At 42.0% G+C, this 20,021-nt stretch overlaps 1 protein-coding gene across 6 annotated transcripts in view; it reads left to right on the plus strand.

Moving 5' to 3' along the window:
• Akap7 (A-kinase anchoring protein 7) overlaps positions 1-20,021 on the plus strand; it is a 131,598-nt gene that overhangs the window by 6,359 nt on the left and 105,218 nt on the right. For 3 of the 6 annotated variants that reach the window (XM_075947436.1, XM_075947426.1, XM_075947416.1), the window contains exons 2-3: positions 5,134-5,265; positions 9,828-9,967. In XM_075947436.1, the coding sequence (XP_075803551.1) occupies positions 5,226-5,265; positions 9,828-9,967 (180 nt within the window). In that variant the 5' untranslated portion in view covers positions 5,134-5,225. Of the gene's footprint in view, positions 1-280; positions 299-2,848; positions 2,923-3,448; positions 3,536-5,133; positions 5,266-9,827; positions 9,968-20,021 lie in introns of those variants that run through there. The other 3 variants (XM_075947431.1, XM_075947452.1, XM_075947444.1) reach the window with 3 other exon arrangements.

Genomic DNA, 20,021 nt, shown 5'->3' on the forward strand with positions numbered 1-20,021 from the left:
CCTTGGCTCTGAGAGCCTGAACCCACCCCATGCCCTGCCTCCTTGGCTCTGAGAGCCTGAACCCGCCCCATGCCCTGCCTCCTTGGCTCTGAGAGCCTGAACCCGCCCCATGCCCTGCCTCCTTGGCTCTGAGAGCCTGAACCCACCCCATGCCCTGCCTCCTTGGCTCTGAGAGCTGCCCTTCAGTCACAGTAGTAGGAATGATGGCCAACTTTTGCACCATCATGGGGTTGAGAGATTGTACTTGAAGCCATTGTGAGTCTGGAACTTTCCGCGTGACACATGGACTAAGGAAATAGTATTGGCGTGCTAGGATCATATTGGGACTATGTCCTGTCACTGAGTGCTTGGATAGAGAAAAAATTAGGACAGTTGTAATTGGGTTTATGTACTTCTTTCATTTTAATTTCTATGCAGTCTTCAGATGTTATGGGTAGTAAGTAGTTTATAGGCGATCTGTTTAATTGTATTCTGATTTCTATTCAGTCTTCATATATGTTATGGGTAATAGTGTATAGGTAATATGTTTAGTTGTATAAGCACTTTAAAAATTCTTTACCATTGATATTGTTATTTTGAGTTGCAGTCTTAGTCTGTAGCCCAGGCTAGCTTTGAGTTCAGCGTTCTTCTGTGTGCTGGGATTAGAGGCATGTGTGTATTCCTGTGCCTGGCTTACAAGTGCTCTTTTGTTGAAAGATTTGTGTGTGTGTGTGTGTGTGTGTATGTGTGTGTGTATAAGCTGCCTGGTGGCTGATGGTCCTTTACATGGAGCTGCCTGTGAAAATTCAAGATCCATATTGATCTCTTCAAACTGTTAAGTCTAAGCTGCATTTGTGTTTCTAAAATGCTACTATATATGCAGAAAGCTAACATTCGACTTATTTTCATGATTTTCAAGTACTCTGAGCTTGTAAGGAGACCTATAGTAACCTAAAATTTGTTGAACATATATGTACCAGACACTCTGTCTTAGTTAATTTTCTGTTGCTGTAAGGAGCAGCTTATAAAAGAGGACATTTAATTGGGGACCTTCCTTGCTTGTGGTTTCATGGGCTGAATAATCCATGACCATCATCTCTCTCAGGGAGCATGGCAGCAGGCAGGCATGCATGCATGGCACCATCATCTCGGGGAGCATGGCAGCAGGCGTGCATGGCACCGTCATCTCAGGGAGCATGGCAGCAGGCAGGCATGGCACCGTCATCTCGGGGAGCATGGCAGCAGGCAGGCGTGCATGGCACCGTCATCTCGGGGAGCATGGCAGCAGGCGTGCATGGCACCGTCATCTCGGGGAGCATGGCAGCAGGCAGGCGTGCATGGCACCATCATCTCGGGGAGCATGGCAGCAGGCAGGCGTGCATGGCACCGTCATCTCAGGGAGCATGGCAGCAGGCAGGCATGGCACCGTCATCTCGGGGAGCATGGCAGCAGGCAGGCGTGCATGGCACCGTCATCTCGGGGAGCATGGCAGCAGGCAGGCGTGCATGGCACCGTCATCTCGGGGAGCATGGCAGCAGGCAGGCATGGCACCGTCATCTCGGGGAGCATGGCAGCAGGCAGGCGTGCATGGCACCATCATCTCGGGGAGCATGGCAGCAGGCGTGCATGGCACCGTCATCTCAGGGAGCATGGCAGCAGGCAGGCATGGCACCGTCATCTCGGGGAGCATGGCAGCAGGCAGGCGTGCATGGCACCGTCATCTCGGGGAGCATGGCAGCAGGCAGGCGTGCATGGCACCGTCATCTCGGGGAGCATGGCAGCAGGCAGGCGTGCATGGCACCGTCATCTCGGGGAGCATGGCAGCAGGCAGGCGTGCATGGCACCGTCATCTCGGGGAGCATGGCAGCAGGCAGGCGTGCATGGCACCGTCATCTCGGGGAGCATGGCAGCAGGCAGGCATGCATGCATGGCACCGTCATCTCGGGGAGCATGGCAGCAGGCAGGCATGCATGGCACCGTCATCTCGGGGAGCATGGCAGCAGGCAGGCGTGCATGGCACTGGAGCAGTAGCTGAGAGTTTATGTGTTCAGACAACAACCATGAGGCAGAGAGACATAGGGAAGGAGGGAGGGAGAAAGAGAGGGAGAGCAGGAGAACGAGAGAGAGCACCCTCATTGGGAATGCCATGGCGTGGGTTTTGGAACCTCAAAGCCACTCCTGGTGGCGTATCTCCTCCAGAAAGGCCACACTTTTAATCTTTCCGAAATAGTTCTACCAATGGGGATAAAGCATTCAAATGTATGAGCCTATGAGGGCCATTCTCATTCAACCTCTGCACACTCATACTTCCTAAAGTCTGAATTGTATAAATAGCATTATTAAGAAAACACTTTTAGTGTCTTTATGATATTGAACATGACTGAGAAAGGTACTATCTTTTTTTCTAAAATCCAGAAAACAGGTTGGGTGGGTATGTTTGAATAATTTTAGAAGTCACTCAAATTGTAATAAAATTTTGTATTTTAGTATGCATATTAACTATGAACTATTATGAGAATTATTATTATTTTGTAAAATATAACATATACTTCTCAGAGTACTGGGGCCTTACACTTTGCTAGGAAGGCACTGTGCCACTGATCTATGTTTCCAGCCTTCTTTTTTACTTCTTTTCTGTCTGGAGGAGGAGAAGGTAGAGGAGCTAGAGTTTATGATTTGTTTGTTTGTTTGTTTGCTTACTTTTAAAGTTTATGTTTTTAAAACCAAGACTAGTGATGTTCAGGTTGGCATTGAACTCAGGCTGTGGAAGGACTTGAAGTTGAGACCATCCTCTCTTCTAATCACTAGGATTACAGCCTGGACAGTCCCAGTTTGCAGACAATATTCTTTTTTTGTTTTATTTATTTAGATTTTTGGGATGCCAGAGATTGAAACTAGGGCCTTGTTCATATGAGGTACTATACTTCTGAACTGTTTCCCTGGGTAAGTAAGTCACTTTATATATGTGTGTGTATAAATTATATATGTATATCACATACACATATATACACACATACACATTATATATACATTTATATTTTAAAAGATTTACTTAAAATATGTGCATGTGTGTGTATATGTGCGTGTTTGTACATACACGTGACTATGTGTACAAGTGCTCCTGAATGTATGTATGATGGAGTATCCAGGTGCCTAAGGAGGCTAGAAGAGAGTGTGAAATTTCCAGAACTAGAGTTTATAGGCAGTGGGTGAGTTTCTAGATGTGGGTGCTTAGAGCTGGACACTGGGAAATGAACCCAGGTTCTCTGGAAGAGCAACAAGTGCTATTAACCACTGAGCCATGCCTCTAGCCCTGTAAGGAGCCACCTCCTCCTCCTTCAGATTTATTATTTTATTTTGTGCTTCTGCCTCATTTGCTGTGTCTTATATCTGTGTACTAGAAGTTTGCAGTGCCTTTGGAAGTCAGGAGAAGGTGTTGGATTCTCTGGAACTGGAATTAACAGATTGCTCTGAGCCATGTGGGTACTGGGAACTGAACCAGATCTTCTGGAAGAGCAGCCAGTTCTCTTAACCCCTGAGCCATCTCTCCAGGCATGTAAGCCATATTCTTAATGAAATGTGTTTTGCAATTATTGCATTTGAAAATAGAGGATTACAGCATCAGGAAATGCATGTTTTCTTTTATAGTCTTCAGGGTAGGTTGGTCTTCACTGATTACACCGGGTGAAAATTATGTAAGTATTCCTGGGTTTTCTTCAGTCCAAGTAACATTTGTGGCTATCACTAGAGGTATGGTGAATAATGGTACCGGGGAGACCACTGACAGGTAAACTTACTTGGCATTAACTTTATCAGTTGAAGTCTTCCTTTCCTTAGCCCTCCACCCACAACATTGTGGCTGTTCCACCCGTAACAAGAAGACAAAGACCAAATGTGAAGTGTGACTTAGTGCATGACATGGGAGGGCTGTTACAAAACACTGTGAAGGTGATTTGAGTCTCATAGCTGAATTTCATAAATGCATAGTTAGAACCATGTATTGAACAATCTCTTGCGTATGTGGGAGGATATGTGTGCTGTGACCTATGGATGGAGGTCAGGAAACAATCAGAATCTGTTTTCTCTACCCATTCATGGTTCTGGGGATCCAGCTCAGGTGGCCAGACCTTCCCGGCAGGAGCCTTTACCCACTAAGCAGCCTCAAGTATTTTTAACTAGATTCCCAGTGTTAAGTTTAATGGCGGAGTGGAAGAATTTATGGAAGAAAAAAAGACTAGAGCTTATAGAGATTTGAACACAAAATGTGAGTGAGAAGGGATGAGAGGGCAAAGTGTGTGTATGCGTGTGTCTATGTGTGTGTGACCATCATCAAAATACACTGTGTTCATGTATGCAAATGTCATAATGAAACCTGTAATGTGTAATTAATATATGCTAATAAAAACAGTAAACGATACATTTTAAAGTTCCCTATATAGCTAACATTACTGAAAATGAACATGAGAAGACACAATAAACAAGTGAACACTTAGTTGCCAGAAGATGTGAAAAAATGTGGCTTTTAAAAGATAGAAGATTATAGATTTTCTCTGTTGTTATCTATGCCGGATTGAACACTGCACTTCAGAAAAGTACTAAAGCTTTAGAAAGCTTACTTTTTTTTAAATTAAAGACTTATTTATTAAGTACACAGTGTTCTGCTTGTATGTACACCTGCATGACAGAAGAGGGCACTAGATCTTAGTACAAATGGCTGTAAGCCCCCATGTGGTTGCTGGGAACTGAACTCAGGACCTCTCAAGAGCAGCCAGTGCACTTAACCTCTTAACCATCCCTCCAGCCCTGAAAGCTTACTGTTTAATGTCAAAATGCACCTTTAAAAACAAGCCTGTGGCCGGGTGGTGGTAGCGCACACCTTTAATCCCAGCACTCAGGAGGCAGAGGCAGGCAGATCTCTGTGAGTTTGAGACCAGCCTGGTCTAGAAGAGCTAGTTCCAGGACAGGCTCTAAAACCACAGAGAAACCTTGTCTCGAAAAACAAACAAACAAAAAACAAGCCTGTGCTAAAAGACCAAGTCATAGCCTCTCTTCATGCAGGATGCTATATGTTGTTTGCTTAGCTGAGGTGTTTTGGTTTCTGGATAGGAGTTCAACAATTGGATAATCTTTGTTTCTTTCTCTGGTTTGTTATAGGAGAAATAAATTCCCATGAATGTGAAAGTGTGTTAAGCAAAGACAAAGTCTCAGGGGAATTAGAAGCCAGCACTGTGGACTCTCTGACGGACATGCCGTTTGCTGCTGTAGACATTCAAGATGATTGTGGAAGTAAGTACTGTATTATTTAAACAAATATTTAGAAGCAGTGGACAGTACATTTAGTCATGCACTTCATCTTTATTTCATTTTAAAAACTTGTCATGCTTTTGAGTGCTAACAGTTGTCTGATTCTTTGTTGTCAAAACTCATAGATCACAAATTGGCTAGAAACCCAGGAAACATCCAGAAAATGTTTGGTGTTGCTGTTCTTTGCGGCTGAATGGGGAATGGGAGTCATTTTGCTGATGGGAATAGCCTAGCCTGCTTCCCACAGGAGATGGGGGAGAGTTTTAGTTTCACAGATCATAGTCATCTAGATTGTCAATTCTAAACAGTCAAGCAACATTTTAAAAATTACACTTTTTTGTTTGTGTGGATATATATGTATGTCTGCATGTATGTAGGTAGATAGGTATGAGTGTGTGCATGCCAAAACACATGTGGAGGTCAGAGGACAACTTGAGGGAATCGGTTCTCTCTCTTCTCTATGTAGGTCCTGAGAATTGAACCGAGACTCTCAGGCTTCGTGGCAAGCACCCTGACCTGTTCCGCTATCTCTCCAGCCCACATTTAAATCAAGATTCATAACAAAATATTTGAGAGTTGGTTTCTAGTTACATGGCTTTCCTAAATGTGAAATTCAGCTTTATAGAAGCTGTTAATCCTTATTTTATTGTAGGAGGAGGGCCTGCTTGTTCGTCCTGGCCGCCAGGCAAGCTTAGCCCTGAAATAACCACACAAAAACTGTATTAATAAATTACTGCTTGGCCCATTAGCTCTAACTTTTACTTATTTTTATTTTTATATTTATATTTATTTATTATATTTCTTTTTATTTTTTTAACTTTTCTTTTTTAAAAAATTTTTCCATTCAATTATTTACACTTCCTCCCCTCCTCCCATTCCCCTCACACTCCCCCACACCCCCTCCTCCCTCTCCTACCCTGCTTGAGAAAGGGCAGGGAACCCTGCCCTGTGGGAAGTCCAAGGCCCTCCCCTGCTACATCCAGGCCTAGGGAGCTGTGCATCCATATAGACTAGGGTCCCCCAAAGCCAGAACATGCCGTAACAACAAGTCCCAATGCCTTTATCAATGGCTTCTCAGTCAACCCCCATTGTCAGTCACAATCAGAGAGTTCAGTTTGATCACATACTCATTCAGACCCAGCCCAGCTGGATTTGGTGAGCTCTTATAGAACAGGCACACTGCCTCAGCTGGTGCACCAACCCCTTGTGGTCCTGACTTCTTTGCTCGTCTTCTCCCTTCTTCTGCCTTTCAACTGGACTTTGGGAGCTCAACTCTTTTTTTTTTTTAAATAAAAAAATATTTTAATATTTATTTATTTATTTATTATGTATACAATATTCTGTCTGTGTGTATGCCTGTAGGCCAGAAGAGGGCACCAGACCCCAGTACAGATGGTTGTGAGCCACCATGTGGTTGCTGGGAATTGAACTCAGTACTTTTGGAAGAGCAGGCAATGCTCTTAACCTCTGAGCCATCTCTCCAGCACCGGGAGCTCAACTCTTACAACTTAATTTAACCCATCTCCATTAATCTGTGCCTTACCACGAAGTTGTGGCCTACCAGCAAAGTTTTAGCATGTCTATCTCCAGTCGTGGCAGCTCCATGGTGTCTCTTACTCCACCCTTCTTTCTGCCAGCATTCAGTTCTGTCTTCCTTGCTTACCTAAGTTCTGCCTTATCAACAGGTCAAGGCAATTTCTTTTTTCATTAATCAAGAAAAGCAACACACAGACAGAAGGACCTCCTACACCATTTTATGTCTTCAAAATTCATTTTGTTCATATGTGTGTATGTTTTGAGACTGTCTCCTGGCCTTCAGAGCAGCTGCACAGTCATTATGTAGTTAAAACTGGCCTGAACTTCTCTGATCCTCCTGCCCTAATAAGCATTGGAACATAAGCATTCATCACCATGCTGGGCTTCTTCACACAGTTCTAATATAACTTTTAAGGATTTTGAGATAAAGGAAATGACCATTTTATTATCTATTAACTAGTTAAGGCATATTTTTAAAAATTTAAAATATAAAACAAAAATCATCTAATTTTTTTGGAATAGAAAAGATTTATCTTAGTATATACAGATATCAGCGATTATGCTGTGTCAGTTAAAAAGAGATAAATTATGTTCTGTGTCCTTTATATAATTAGTTGGGAAGACAAATGCTGCATACAGTAATGTGTCCTGCATAATGAATGGCTATGCTCTGAGACTAGGCTATTTGTTTTTTATAATGTAATTCTTTATTGATTCTTTGGAGTTTCACATCATGCACCCCATTCCTGCTCACCTCCCAGTCTCTCCATACCTTCCCTTCACCCCTGCAGCATCCTCCCCAAAGAAACTCCCATTCCCAAATCAATTAAAAGCAACACACATATACAACACTACTTTCCAACACCTCTTCGCCTCTCCTAGTGGCACTGGGTGCTGCGGTGTGTCACTCAGTAGACCCTTTTGTCCAGCCAGCCCACCCACACAGTGTTCCCTGCAGTGAGTCATTGGTCTGGTTCAAGTCCTCTGGTACACCATCATCACTGGACGGTCACCAAACTCCTCTTAGGTATCCTGTTGTTGAGTCTTGAACATCCCGTGGTTCCTATTCTACAGGACCAGTCCCTTCAAGCACTGTAGATGGAGTAGATGTCAGGGTGGGCCGACCCATTAGGCTATTATTATTTGTCTGAACATCATAGAGAATGCTGCTGCCTCAGATGGTTGTGATATCACTAGGTGACTAAGGTGACTCGGTTTATTTATTTATATTTTTTAAGATAATGACTCTTAAGATAGTAGCCCCGGTTGGCCTTGAACTCAGTAGCTTTCCCGCCTTTGCCTTCCCGAGTCCCGAGACTTGCAGGTGAACAGAGTCACTCCCAGCCTACTTGAAAGATTTTTATCTGCTTAAGTAACAAGAAAGGAAACATCAAAACAAACTCTAATTTATTCTCAGCATTTTAATTAAGAGCAAGTGTGGAAACAATCAACCCACAATAACAGATGGAGTACTTAGTTAAATTAAATTAATTTCTCTTCTAATTCACTCCTTTGTAGTTTTTGAATGAATAAATAGAATTGAGGAGAAATTAGATAATTTACATAAGATGACACGTGGTGCTTTGGTTAAAAAAAAATCTGCGGTTGAGAAAGTAACGGCCCTTGTCACTGACATCAAGTTTATCAGTGTACAATAAAAGGCTACTAAAGTCATTATGAAAATTAACAAGTATAATAAATTAAGTTTATGAGTTTGCAAGCTGTATTTCCACAGATGACTTTTTGCTAACCAGTAAAATCACTATAAATAATCTGGTGAAAGATTCAGGGCAGACAGCCAAAGCTTTTTGCACTTTGTGACCTCAAGTCACCGATTTTATCGGTAAACTAGATGATTATATAAATATTTGCTTTTTATCTTTTCATGTGAAAGCAAGCAAATGGAATAACAGCAAATTGTGCTTTGGAACACAGACCGTATTCCCAAAGTTGGGGGAAAATGAAGTCAGGGAGTGAGAAAGCAGAGAGATGCTGTGTTTTGGTTCTACAGATAAACTTGGTAAATATCAAGAAGATCCTATAAACAAGAGAAAACGTGACAGTGGCTCACAGTGTCACAGGTGGAGTGTGTCAAAGGGCACTGGATTAAAGGCAGAAAACCCCAAACACACTATATGGGCATAAAATTGTACCATGTGCACATGAGTGATTATTTTTTAGAATAATGTTTCTCTCACTTCTGCAGAGGTAACTGAATTCTGGTTTTAATTTTTTCTTTTTAGAATCATTATGAAATGGTGGGTTTGATCATATCTGATAAAATTCACACTACCAAATTTTTTATTCAATTTTATGCTCACATTGTCTCCTCTTTAGCCTGTGGAAAGATTTGTAAATTGACATTAGAGCCTGTCTGACATGATCCACCTGCTACAGTTTGGATCATGAATATCCTCAGTGGCCTGAGTACTAGGTCACCAGTTTTCCTGGGAAGTGGTAGGACATTGTGCTAGGAGGAAGTGGGCTAGCAGAAGGAAGTTAGGTCACAGGGAATGGGTGAAATAATCAAATACAAACCAACCAACCAACAGTCCACTTTCTTAGTGGTAGAAACACCATGATGCCAGACGTAATGGCTCATGCTCATAGTCCTGAACTTGGTGGCCTAAGAAGGGGTATTGGTTTTTATAGCAAGACCCTTCCTCAAAAAACAAAACAAAAACAATGAGAAAAAAAAAACCCAACCCTTTGGCATGTAGTAGAGAATGCTTGTTAGTGTTGCCCTACCTAAGGTATAAATCTGCCTGACCCCCTTTTGTAAATAAAGCTTTATTGGGACACAGCTATATCCTTTGATTTGTTTTGTCAGAGTTAGGTAGCTGCAAGACAGACCCTGTGGTCTGCAAAGCTCAAACCATTTATAATTTTGTTCTTTATGGAAATTCTTGCTGACTCTTGCTTTACATTTGAAAATGACAATTATATATGATTATACACACTGCATGACTTCTTCCTTTTTCAACCAGGTTATCTTTGTTTTCCTCTAGTCACTGACGTACCTCAAGCAAATTCAAAGAGAAGTAAAGAAAATGAAGGCATCAAGAATGAGCCCATAAAGAAGAGGAAAAAACCCTCGAAAGATTATCAACCCAACTATTTCTTGTCTGTTCCGATCATCAACAAAAAGGTGATAGTCTCTTAAGAACCTTTTACTATGAAGTTTTATTCTAAACTATCTTTAAAGTGTACTAAATGTTTGTCAGCCCAGTTGCTTTGAGAGTCTAACAGTCTTTGATAACATTTTAGTAATTAGCATAATTTAAATGTTTAATTTAAATTTTAAAATCTCCTAGTTCTGCCAGGCAGTGGTTGTATGCCTTTAATCCCAGTAGGGAAATTTCACATTTAAGTTATAGCAAGTTGTTTACATAATAGTTGTAATTATTTAATTTTTTTTTTCAAATTTAATGATAACATGGCCAGGTGGAAGTCAGACACTTGGCGACCAAATGGTAGACAGAAGACAGTGACTTCCCTGAAGACATGACTTGTGTCCAGAAGAGAAATCAGGTTTTTTTAAAATTATTATTTGTTGCTTAGAGATTATTTCATTAAAGCCTCCTAATGTGTTCAGATACAGGAGAGATAAGAGGGTAATCAGGTTGTGATACCTGCAAGCCCACTGCTTGCCAGGGTTGATTTGGTTGAACTAAAAGCCATACTCACAGGTCCCTGTCAAGATCATTTCCAAAGTCTTGCTTAGTGGAGGAGGCCCTGAGAGGCAGAGAGCAGCGAGCATGTGGGAGGAGAGGACTCTGAAGCCTTTGGAAAGATAGGAAATGGGGCATCTTACTTCACGGGCCTTCATGTGATGGGTATCTTTGCAGTGTTGTTTCTTTATAAACATTCTTCGTTGCTGAGTAGGTTGAGTATCCCTTGCTCAAAATGCCAGAGACCAGGAATGTGACATGTTTTGGACTCGTCGGGTATTTGTATGTACATAATGAATCATGGGGTGAGATCCAAGCCTAAACAGGGAGCATCTGTTCCTCATACTACCTTCTTCACATATCCTGAAGGGAATTTAATGCATGGTTCCCAGTGCTTCTGGGTCTTGACTACACCCGGATGATATCAGATATGAAAAATTTCTTGCATTATGTTTTGGATTTGAATCATTTTAGATTTTAAGTTTTTGGATAAGGAATACTCAACCTATACTAACGTAAGATTGCATATCAAACTCAGTATAAATCTATTAAAATCTGAAAAATCAGTGTTGTATAAATACAATGGAACCAGTCAGTGATTTCATACTGAGATTTTTTTTTTCTTTCCTGTATAGCTTTTGGAGCCTGTCTTAGAACACGCTCTGTAGATCAGGCTGACCTAGAACTCATAGAGATTCATCTACCTCTGCCTCCCAAGTGCTTGGATTAAAGGCATGTGCCACCACCACTTAGCGAGATAGTCTTAAGATAGAAAAAAAAATACTGTATCTAACTGGAACTAATGCTGTGACGTGGGAATGAGAACACCTGGGAAGAATGCGTCCTCCACAAGGCTGACTGCCTTTACATTTTAGCCTAAGGGCACGGCCAGATCCGAATCTCACTCTGACTCCACAGACTCTCTTTGGCCAGTGGTTCTCAACCCGGGTTTGCAACCTCTTTGGGTGTCAAATGGCCCTTTCACAGAAATCACCTTAAGACCAGTAGAGAACATATATATTTACAAAATTCATAACTAGCAAAATTATAGTTATAAAGTAGCAATGAATAATTTTATGGCTGGGGGTCGCCACAATGTGAGGAACCGTAGTAAAGGGTTGCAGCATGAGGAAGGTTGGGGACCACTGGACTAGGCAGTCTTTTAGTCTTTTAGTGTTGCTGAGGATTCAATCCAGGGTCGTATATTTGCTAGGTTCGTGCTCTACCACTAAGCTATAATCTGAGACCTGCAAAGAATTTTAAGTCAAATAAATAAACACCAGAGTAAAACCAGCTAAGTTTTGTTGGCTCATTCTAAGAAGTACCCCATCTTTGACATAGAGTTTAACTAGAGAGACGACACCTTAAGGAGAGAAAAATGACCTCAGGCACACGTGATGGGTTTTCTAGCAGTAAGGTAGTCCTCGGAAGTGGTTAGGTGACACCCAGCTCAGAGTATGAGCTGTGGCACATCGTCTTTAGCTGCTCATCCGTTGTTTGCCTTGGTTTCCTCTTGCTTTAGCCCTGTGTACACATGGACAGTAGGCCAGAGCAGGAAGCGAAGCTCTGTTGCTTTAGTGGGCAGATAGAAGCCAGGCCGCAGGAGGAAACCAAGTGGTAGACAGCTGGAGTGACTTCCCTGAAGACACATGACTTCTTGCTAGCGGAGAAGCCAGGTTTTGTTTTGATTCGTTGCTTAGCGACCATTCCACTAAAGAGTCTCCCAGGGTGTTTAGATATGAGTGAGGGTAATCAGCTTGTGATACCTCTCAGCCCATCGATCACCAGGATTGATTTGATTGATCTAGATGGCTAGGCAGGTGCCTCTTCCTCCCTCACCACCCTGACTGCATTCCTTCCTAAGCTGTGTGGTTGGTAAAAATGAAAGACCTTCCCTAATAGGGGAGGGCTGGTCTTTGTCAAGGGTCTATGAGTGGCCGCAACCCTGCTAGAACCTCCAAGTAAGCTCTCAACATTTGATTTGCACTTCTTCGCCTTAACTAGGTAGTTCATTTTGTTGGTTGATTGTACCTGTGGTTGCATCAAGAGGGCCTCATAATGTTAGGAATATGCTGTGCCACTAAACTGTATCCCCAGCTTTCTTACTTTCCTGTTGGGAGAGGACCTCTCTTCATTGTCTGTGCTGGCCTTGGACCTGTGACCTCCCTGCTTCAGCCTCCTGGGGAGCTGAGATTCCATGCCTAGACGCAGGAGGCCATTGGACTCATATTTCTCCCTTCATGCTTCTCTGTTCTTTGTATCCATCCTTGGGTGTCTCCCCCCTCGCTGTCAGTGCTTGACTCCTCTGCTTTTCCAGTGAGGGCTGGTGGGGGGATGGGTGGGATACAGTGCAGGGAGAAGGGGCCAAGCAAAATAAGGCAAAGGAACTCTTCCAGTTTTCCACAAAATGTGGTCCACAGGGCAGGAGGGAGGAAGGATGATGGAGTCCTGTGTGGCTTAGAGTTCACAGACCTGGTAGCCTGCCACCAGTCTTACAAACTCTTCTGGTTCAGGTGACTAGATTCTGAGTTTCAGTTTGGTCAGGGGATAGGTCTAACCTTAAATGCTTCTTTTTCCAGGCCCCATGTTGCATACCCCACCTGCTTGCTTACTTCAGGCTTTCCCCATTGACACCGGGATAGAGATGTACTCCGAACCTTCTTTAAAGACGCTGTTCTCATCTTCTCCACTTCAGTCCCTCTTTCTCTTTGAGCCTCTCGTCTTCTTGACCAGGTCACCTCCCCTCTTCTCATTCCATTCTTAGTTAGAGGTTGTTATAGTTTCTGATGGTCACTTATCATTCTTGCATTTTAATTTTTTTCCTTACAAGATGTTTTATTGTGTTCTCAGTGCCTAGATGGGTGCTTTCCAGGAAAGAGTAGGTGCTGGCATTTACAGACACAGCTTCCCTTCCTACTGTATTTCAGGGACCTAAGAACATTTCCACTATACCAAGCTAAATTCAAAACTCTTTTTTTTTTAAAGTGTGGTGCTAAGGTTTGAACTCAGGTCCTCACATATACTAGACAAATGTTTTCAGTTCTAGACCCCAAAGTCTTAAAAGTAATAAATACAAATGCTGATTTTGTAATGTAATATGAATAACAACTGATTTTAGGGGGGTAGAGTACCTTATAGCCACGGGCAGTGCAGCTTAATTTAATGCTGCTGTCTTGGGAGACTTACTTTCTGGAGGATAAGTTTATCATGCTTACATGTGAATACGGGGAGAAGACGTAAGAACTGGACAAGAGGAGACATATGTATCAATTCTTTTGCAGAGTTTTTCATTTGTCTGTTTTAAAGTATCTAATGTTCACTTTCTTTTTAAACGACTTAGGAGGCTGGGTAGGAAGGCCTGGGAAAGAAGGCCTGTTTGTCACATTGTTTCAATGGAAGAATGTATTCCAAGTTCCAGTTTAGTGACCTGCAAACAGGCTCTTGGGAGCCAGTACATTCACAATGAGTTGCTCTACTTTTGGCCTCAGCTTCTTGGCACCCAGTTTTAAAGAAAAAAAGAGAGAGAAAGCATTCAGAATTACATGGCTCTTTGATTTCAAACATGTTTTTAGTAGTTTAGAATTCTTCGTTTTTCATTTCATGTTTTTAAGAAGTAGGATTGGTAAATACATTAGAATTGAAGTGAGATAATATCCTAACTGGTAGTGTAGGAGTGTGTGTTTTGCGGTTAACATGTAATTACGTTTTAGTTTAAGAGAAGGAAAAGATTTGATGGCTTGTAATAAAGCTTGTTCTTTAATGGCTATGGCTGTATAATTACTCATCTGGCTGTTGCCCGTGTGTGGTTTTATGTGCTTTCATATGAGAGGTAATATGTTGTCTCCGCAACAAAGTAGCTGAGATTACTGATTCATAAAGAGAAATGCTATTTTGGCTCCCAGCTTTGGAAGTTGCAGTCCTTGATGGATTGGCATTACTTTGGGGCTTAAGGCAAAAATAACACCACAGCTTGGAGCTTGTGGTGGAACGAAACTTCTTTCTTGGCAAAAGATAGAGGATTGAACTTGGATACGGAAATCTCTTCAAGGACACTCCGCCAGTGACCCACTGACCTCTTTACTAGGCTCTTAAGGGGTCACATTTCAAAAGTGCCACCCTGGGAACTAAGGCTGACACATGGGCCTTTGGGGGGCGGTCATGATCAGGACTATCGCAAACAAATCAGCAATGAAAGGCAGGCAAGAACTCATCAGGAGCTGCTGAAATCAGGAGTATACTAATTTTAGAATGATTTTTTGTATGCTAACAGACAAATTTTCTTCAGGACTTTTAAAAGCATTTAATGTCATGTTTCTTCATTTTTGTAATGTGAAAGTTGCTAGTCTTAATGAACTATGGGAGATTAGTGAATTCAGTCTTAAAAATAGAAAAGTATTTGGAACAGAACACTTTTCTGTTTAAGGCTGATCTTTTTACTTTTATTCCACTATTGCTATAGTATTAGTTCTTCAAATACTTTTCATGGTTGTTGACAGGCAATGAGAGTATTTAGCTCTCTCTGTGTATTTTGCTTGCATTTATGTCTGTGTATCACATGCATGTCCAGTGCCTGTAGAAGCCAGAAGAGGGCATCAGACCCCTGGGCCTGGAGTTAACAGATGGCTGTGAGCTGCCATGTGGGTGCTGAGAATCTGATTCAGGTCCTCTGGAAGAGCAGCCAGTGCTCTTAATCTCTGAGGCATCTCTCTAGCTTCTGAGAGTATTTAGCTATGAAGAAAAGTTGGGTGGCATGCATATCACATGCATTTTCCCTCTTGTCTCAGAAATTAAACCTAGGTCATCGTGTATGCTAGGCAATACACTACCAGTGAGTTATCCCCAACGTCCTAGATAGCATCCTGACAAAATTCTAACAACTCTTAACAAGGCAACAGACTCAGCAGTGATACGCTAGCAACTTGGAAGACTTCTAAAACCAGGGTCACAAGGTGAGGTCAAAGATAGTCTTCTACGGTGTACTAGAATATAGTATGTCTCTTTTGTAGAAGCATGCTAATTTATGCCATTTTTAAAACTTACATATACATTGAGTTAATTAGAAGGTTTCAAAGATGTAAAGATGGCTTTTCTAATTGCGTCAGTGTAGGCTTTTGAACTATGACGTAGTGGTGATATTTACCAGATGAGGATGTGCTTTCCAGTTAACTCAGTGAGTAGAATGTGTAAGATTTCAGTCAAGTTTTTATTTGTAGACATTTCTTTAGTGTCACATCTAAGTTACACTGTTAGGATTGGTTTAGAGATGTACTTTGCGCAGTTACGCCAGTGGCGGGGGATTAGGATGATGGATAAGGTTTAATGGTGTTGGAGAATTTTAAACAGTGACTATAAAAATTAGTTTCTTTTAATAACATGCAGTTAAGATTCTGGAGTGTTTTTCTTGTCTTTTAAAGATTGTAATTAGGAATAAAAAGCATTTAAAAAGTCTTAAGATGATATCAGTGAATCTATAAATTAATTGGAAAAATCAAAGCATGGTTAGAAATATGTGACTTGATTAGATTAACTTTTACATTTTCATAGATTTGAGGTTAATCCTATATTACAAGTATTATGTAGCTTCATGGAAATAATAGTCTTCAAAGCATTTTACAGTTTTTGATTTTTAAGTTTTACAATTACTAGACAATTCAAAGACACACAGGGTCTAAAACCATCTCACCATGCAAGACGTTGCACTAAAATGCTGAAGATGAGCATGAGGCCAACTTTCTTTGACCTAAAACTTGTTCCTAGTTATCTTCTCATCGAGAGTGCTCTGGCAGAATTTTTATAAGTTGATATAAAGGGAAAACTGTCAGGAAGAAATTTGGACCGAGACCTGGAGTACTCTCCAAGTCCACAGAAACCTCTCTGTGACCTCTAAGATGTCAGTCAAAGGAACACTTGGACTGTCTTTACTCTTCCACGTGAGGGGGAAATTCCTACAGTCAAGATTGGGACCTAAGCAATGGACCATTTCTTGATAGATCTGAAGTTTCTCTATGGCGGCCTTTCAATGCTGGTAGAGTACATGCTGTAGGAGAAGAAATGAGTTATTTCAGATTCTATTTTGGTAGGGAACATAGTATCAGATTCTCTGCATGTTAAGTGAGTGAGTTTTCCCATGAATTGCAAGACTGACAGTGTAATGCTTGAGACAGATAAGATGGGCCTTTAGTGAACCCATAGAGTATATAGTCTGTGTGTACAGCTGATCATTAAAGGCAAAAAATACTGGCTTTCATCTACTGGAATACCACAGAAGGAAACGCAGAGGTCCACTGCTGTGAACTGGTTCAAACCTGCAGAGACACATCAGATAACAGTGTTAGAGTTCAGAACCACCAGAATCCTAGAATTATAATTTCATTTATTGCAGGTAAGTAGACAGAAACCTGATTCCTCTTAGGTTTTTACTTAGTAGGATTGGAGTACCCCAGGCATCAGTTGGTAGGAGCTATTACTTGACCTTGTTTTGACACCCACCCCACCCCCATGCAATCAGTGATAGTCTCTGGACTGTCTACAGTTTTAGGGAGTGGGGCAATTGAAGCAATGGCCAATCTACTTAATATTTTATACCTCAACTTTTTCCTATGCTGGTTGAAGAGGAAACCCATAAGTGCCTGGGGTTTTAGAGAGGTCTGGGTTTCTATTTTATCAGCTTCTGTTTTTGAAGAACAGAGAAGTCCTCAGACTTCAGAGAGTCAGGGAACTCTGGAAAGTTTTCTTCCTCCAAAGAGAATGTTATGTGTCCCAGCCTGGTCTACAGAGCTAGTTCCAGGACAGGCTCCAAAGCCACAGAGAAACCCTGTCTCGAAAAACCAAAAAAAAAAAAAAAGCTCTTTTCAACCCACTGTCACACAATGTACTTTACTGAGGGGGTGCAGAAGACCTGGGAACTGGTCACACAGAGATTCTCTGGATTTGATTTGAACCCCATCCTCTCCCACTTTTTTTTTATACGGAGGGGTTTGTTGATTTACTATAGCAGAGTGTAAAGCAGGGCGGGTGGCTTTGTTTTCTTCCAGTAGTATGTGCATGATTTCTTCACTGATTTTGGTTTGCCCATGCTTATGAAAGTGTGTGTTACTGGAGTAATGTAGTAGTCCCATCAGCATGGACCTTTCTTTTAACAGTCGAGCCCCCGAGGGTTCCCCTGATGGCGATGTGTCCATACCAAAAGGAATAGTTTCTCTGGGAGACTGGTAGCGTAATGGACAGTGTTTTTTCTTTTAGTGTGACTGTATAATGGTGACAGAAATCTATAGGTTCAGGGTTTCTTGGCTTAAGACCTCTTGAGGTAAGACTTGAGGCGAAACCTCTTGGTCTTTTTCCCTATAGCTTTTTTCAGTCACAAGGACAGGAGGCTCTGCATACTTTTTCTTATTTATTTTTGTTATATTTTATTTAGCTTGTGTGACCAGAGGAAGCTTGTAGGAGTCATTCTCTTCTTGCAGCTCGTGGGTCATGGGGAATGAACTCAGATCCTCAGGGCTGGTGACAGGTGCCTTCACTCATGGCTGGCGCTGGTCCTCATCTTGTTCTTATTCTTTTAGACTGTTTGGCTGCGGTTCAGTCTTTCTCTGCAGGTCACCAAGCCCTCTGACGAACATCCATAGAAGTCATTTCAGTGCTAGTAAGAAATGCTACTGCTGTGGGTCTGGTTAACTTTGGTGTGTGAAGTTTTTATTTATTTGTAAGATATTCTTCTTTGTCATAGCAAGGTTTATAGAATTAAAAAGAGAAACACTCAAGCTGTGTTTTTAATGAAAATGTTTAACGAGAAGAGTTGTAATCTAGCACTGCGATCGGAGTGAGTCATCTGTTTTCCTGCTTTACATGATTGAATAATGACCGTTCAGTCTTCTGAGGGATGACAATGGGAACAGCCCACGTAGGCTTTTGGCTGTTGTCAGCCTAGAAGCACCTTTGGAAGAGCAGTCGGTATTTTGCTCAGGCGTATGCTACCTGCTGGAGCTATAATGGGCCTGGTGCCTTCCTTAGTTTGGTGCCTCAATGTCCCTCGAGGTCCCTGGGGTTTTCCTTTGAGGTCTGCTTCTGCCACTAAACTCTTAGAGAAAAATCTTGGGCCCAATATCATTTTTTAAAAGTTTGAGTAAGGAACAGTTTGTTAATCGGGGACACCAGACTTAAAAGAGGTTTAGTCAGAGGCAGGTATTTATAGGAAAAACGTGGGGGTAAAATAAAGAAGTTGATTGCGTGTATGGAGTTGCCTTTTATGGGTCACCTTGTCAGAACACCCCTACTCACATCATCATCATATGTTCGTTGGGCGCTTGTGATTGGCTGAGCTTAGCTTGTGTTTCTAACAAAACCAGAAATGACTAGAAATGACTCGAGTCAATTTTTGCTGATTTTTTTTCTTTTTCAGTTTAAGCAGAGTTGAGGCTATTTTTAATCTCCTTGGACAATTTTCAAGTTTCAGTTTACCATGGTCTATGGAGATGGGTATAGGAGCTAGGAGCTAGGAGCTAGGAAATGGCCTCACGGAGAGAGATGGACGTTGTTCTGACTAAAGAAAGTACAGTGGGAATTTGTAACACGGAACAGGGATAAAGTCAGTGGATAGAACATTGCTAAGAAGAAACATGGCTTGACAGAATCACAAAGGCAGGCCACAGGGAAGGTGGTCAGGATACCAACGATGGGAGATTTTCTCCCGAAGTGACTTAACAAAATTCTTACTCAGAATGGGTTCTACAAGAACAAAGGAGAACCAGTGGGGCCCCATTAAGCAGTGGACTTGGAGCCTGGTTCAAGGGAAAGTCTAGGTCCCAGGACAGTGTCTTATGATTTGCTCAGTACATTCCACAAATAATGGGGCCATTGTTGAGGCTAACACAGCGGCTCCAGAATCAGAGCAGCCTGCTATGCTCGGGCCCTGAGCTCTCCTCACCCCTCCCTTTCTGTTTTGTTTTACTGGATGCTGTCTCTATTGCCTGCCCAGCGTTTCCTTTTCTCTTAATAATTCTGCTGTCCCAAGGCTTTTACGAGTTCTCTCAGGCCTCTCTCTGGGCTTGCTATTATACTTTAGTTTGCTCTCCAGTGCACTGACATTTACAGCTGGGCTAGCCTCTGTGGCTCTAACAGGAAATGGAGGAGGGAGATACATCCTGCCTCTTCCTGTTCCAGAGGAATCGGTACTGAGAGGGAAGACAGATGAGCAGCCCGCCTGCAGACTTTCTCCTGGATGCACACTGTCATAGTTTGGGCTTCCTTCAGTTTTGTCTCCATGGTTATGCCCCACCCCTCCCAAGTCAGGAAAAAAACGCCAGCAGTCGTTCTTACTGGAATTCCTCCTATCCTAGAGGATCTTAAAAGCGCGAGGAATAGGTCCAGCAATTCACTGTGGGACAAATAAATATTACTTCTAACAGAAATGGAATGTTGTCTGCTGATTTGGCCTTTCTCTGGAAGAATAAAGCTTTTTTTCTTAGGAATGGTCATGATTAGTGAGTCAGACGCTTAGTACAAGGGCACATTTCTAAAAGGAGGTGCTGCCAT

The sequence above is a fragment of the Microtus pennsylvanicus genome, chromosome 1 (genome assembly GCF_037038515.1).
Source record: "Microtus pennsylvanicus isolate mMicPen1 chromosome 1, mMicPen1.hap1, whole genome shotgun sequence".
NCBI classification, from domain to species: Eukaryota; Metazoa; Chordata; class Mammalia; order Rodentia; family Cricetidae; genus Microtus; species Microtus pennsylvanicus.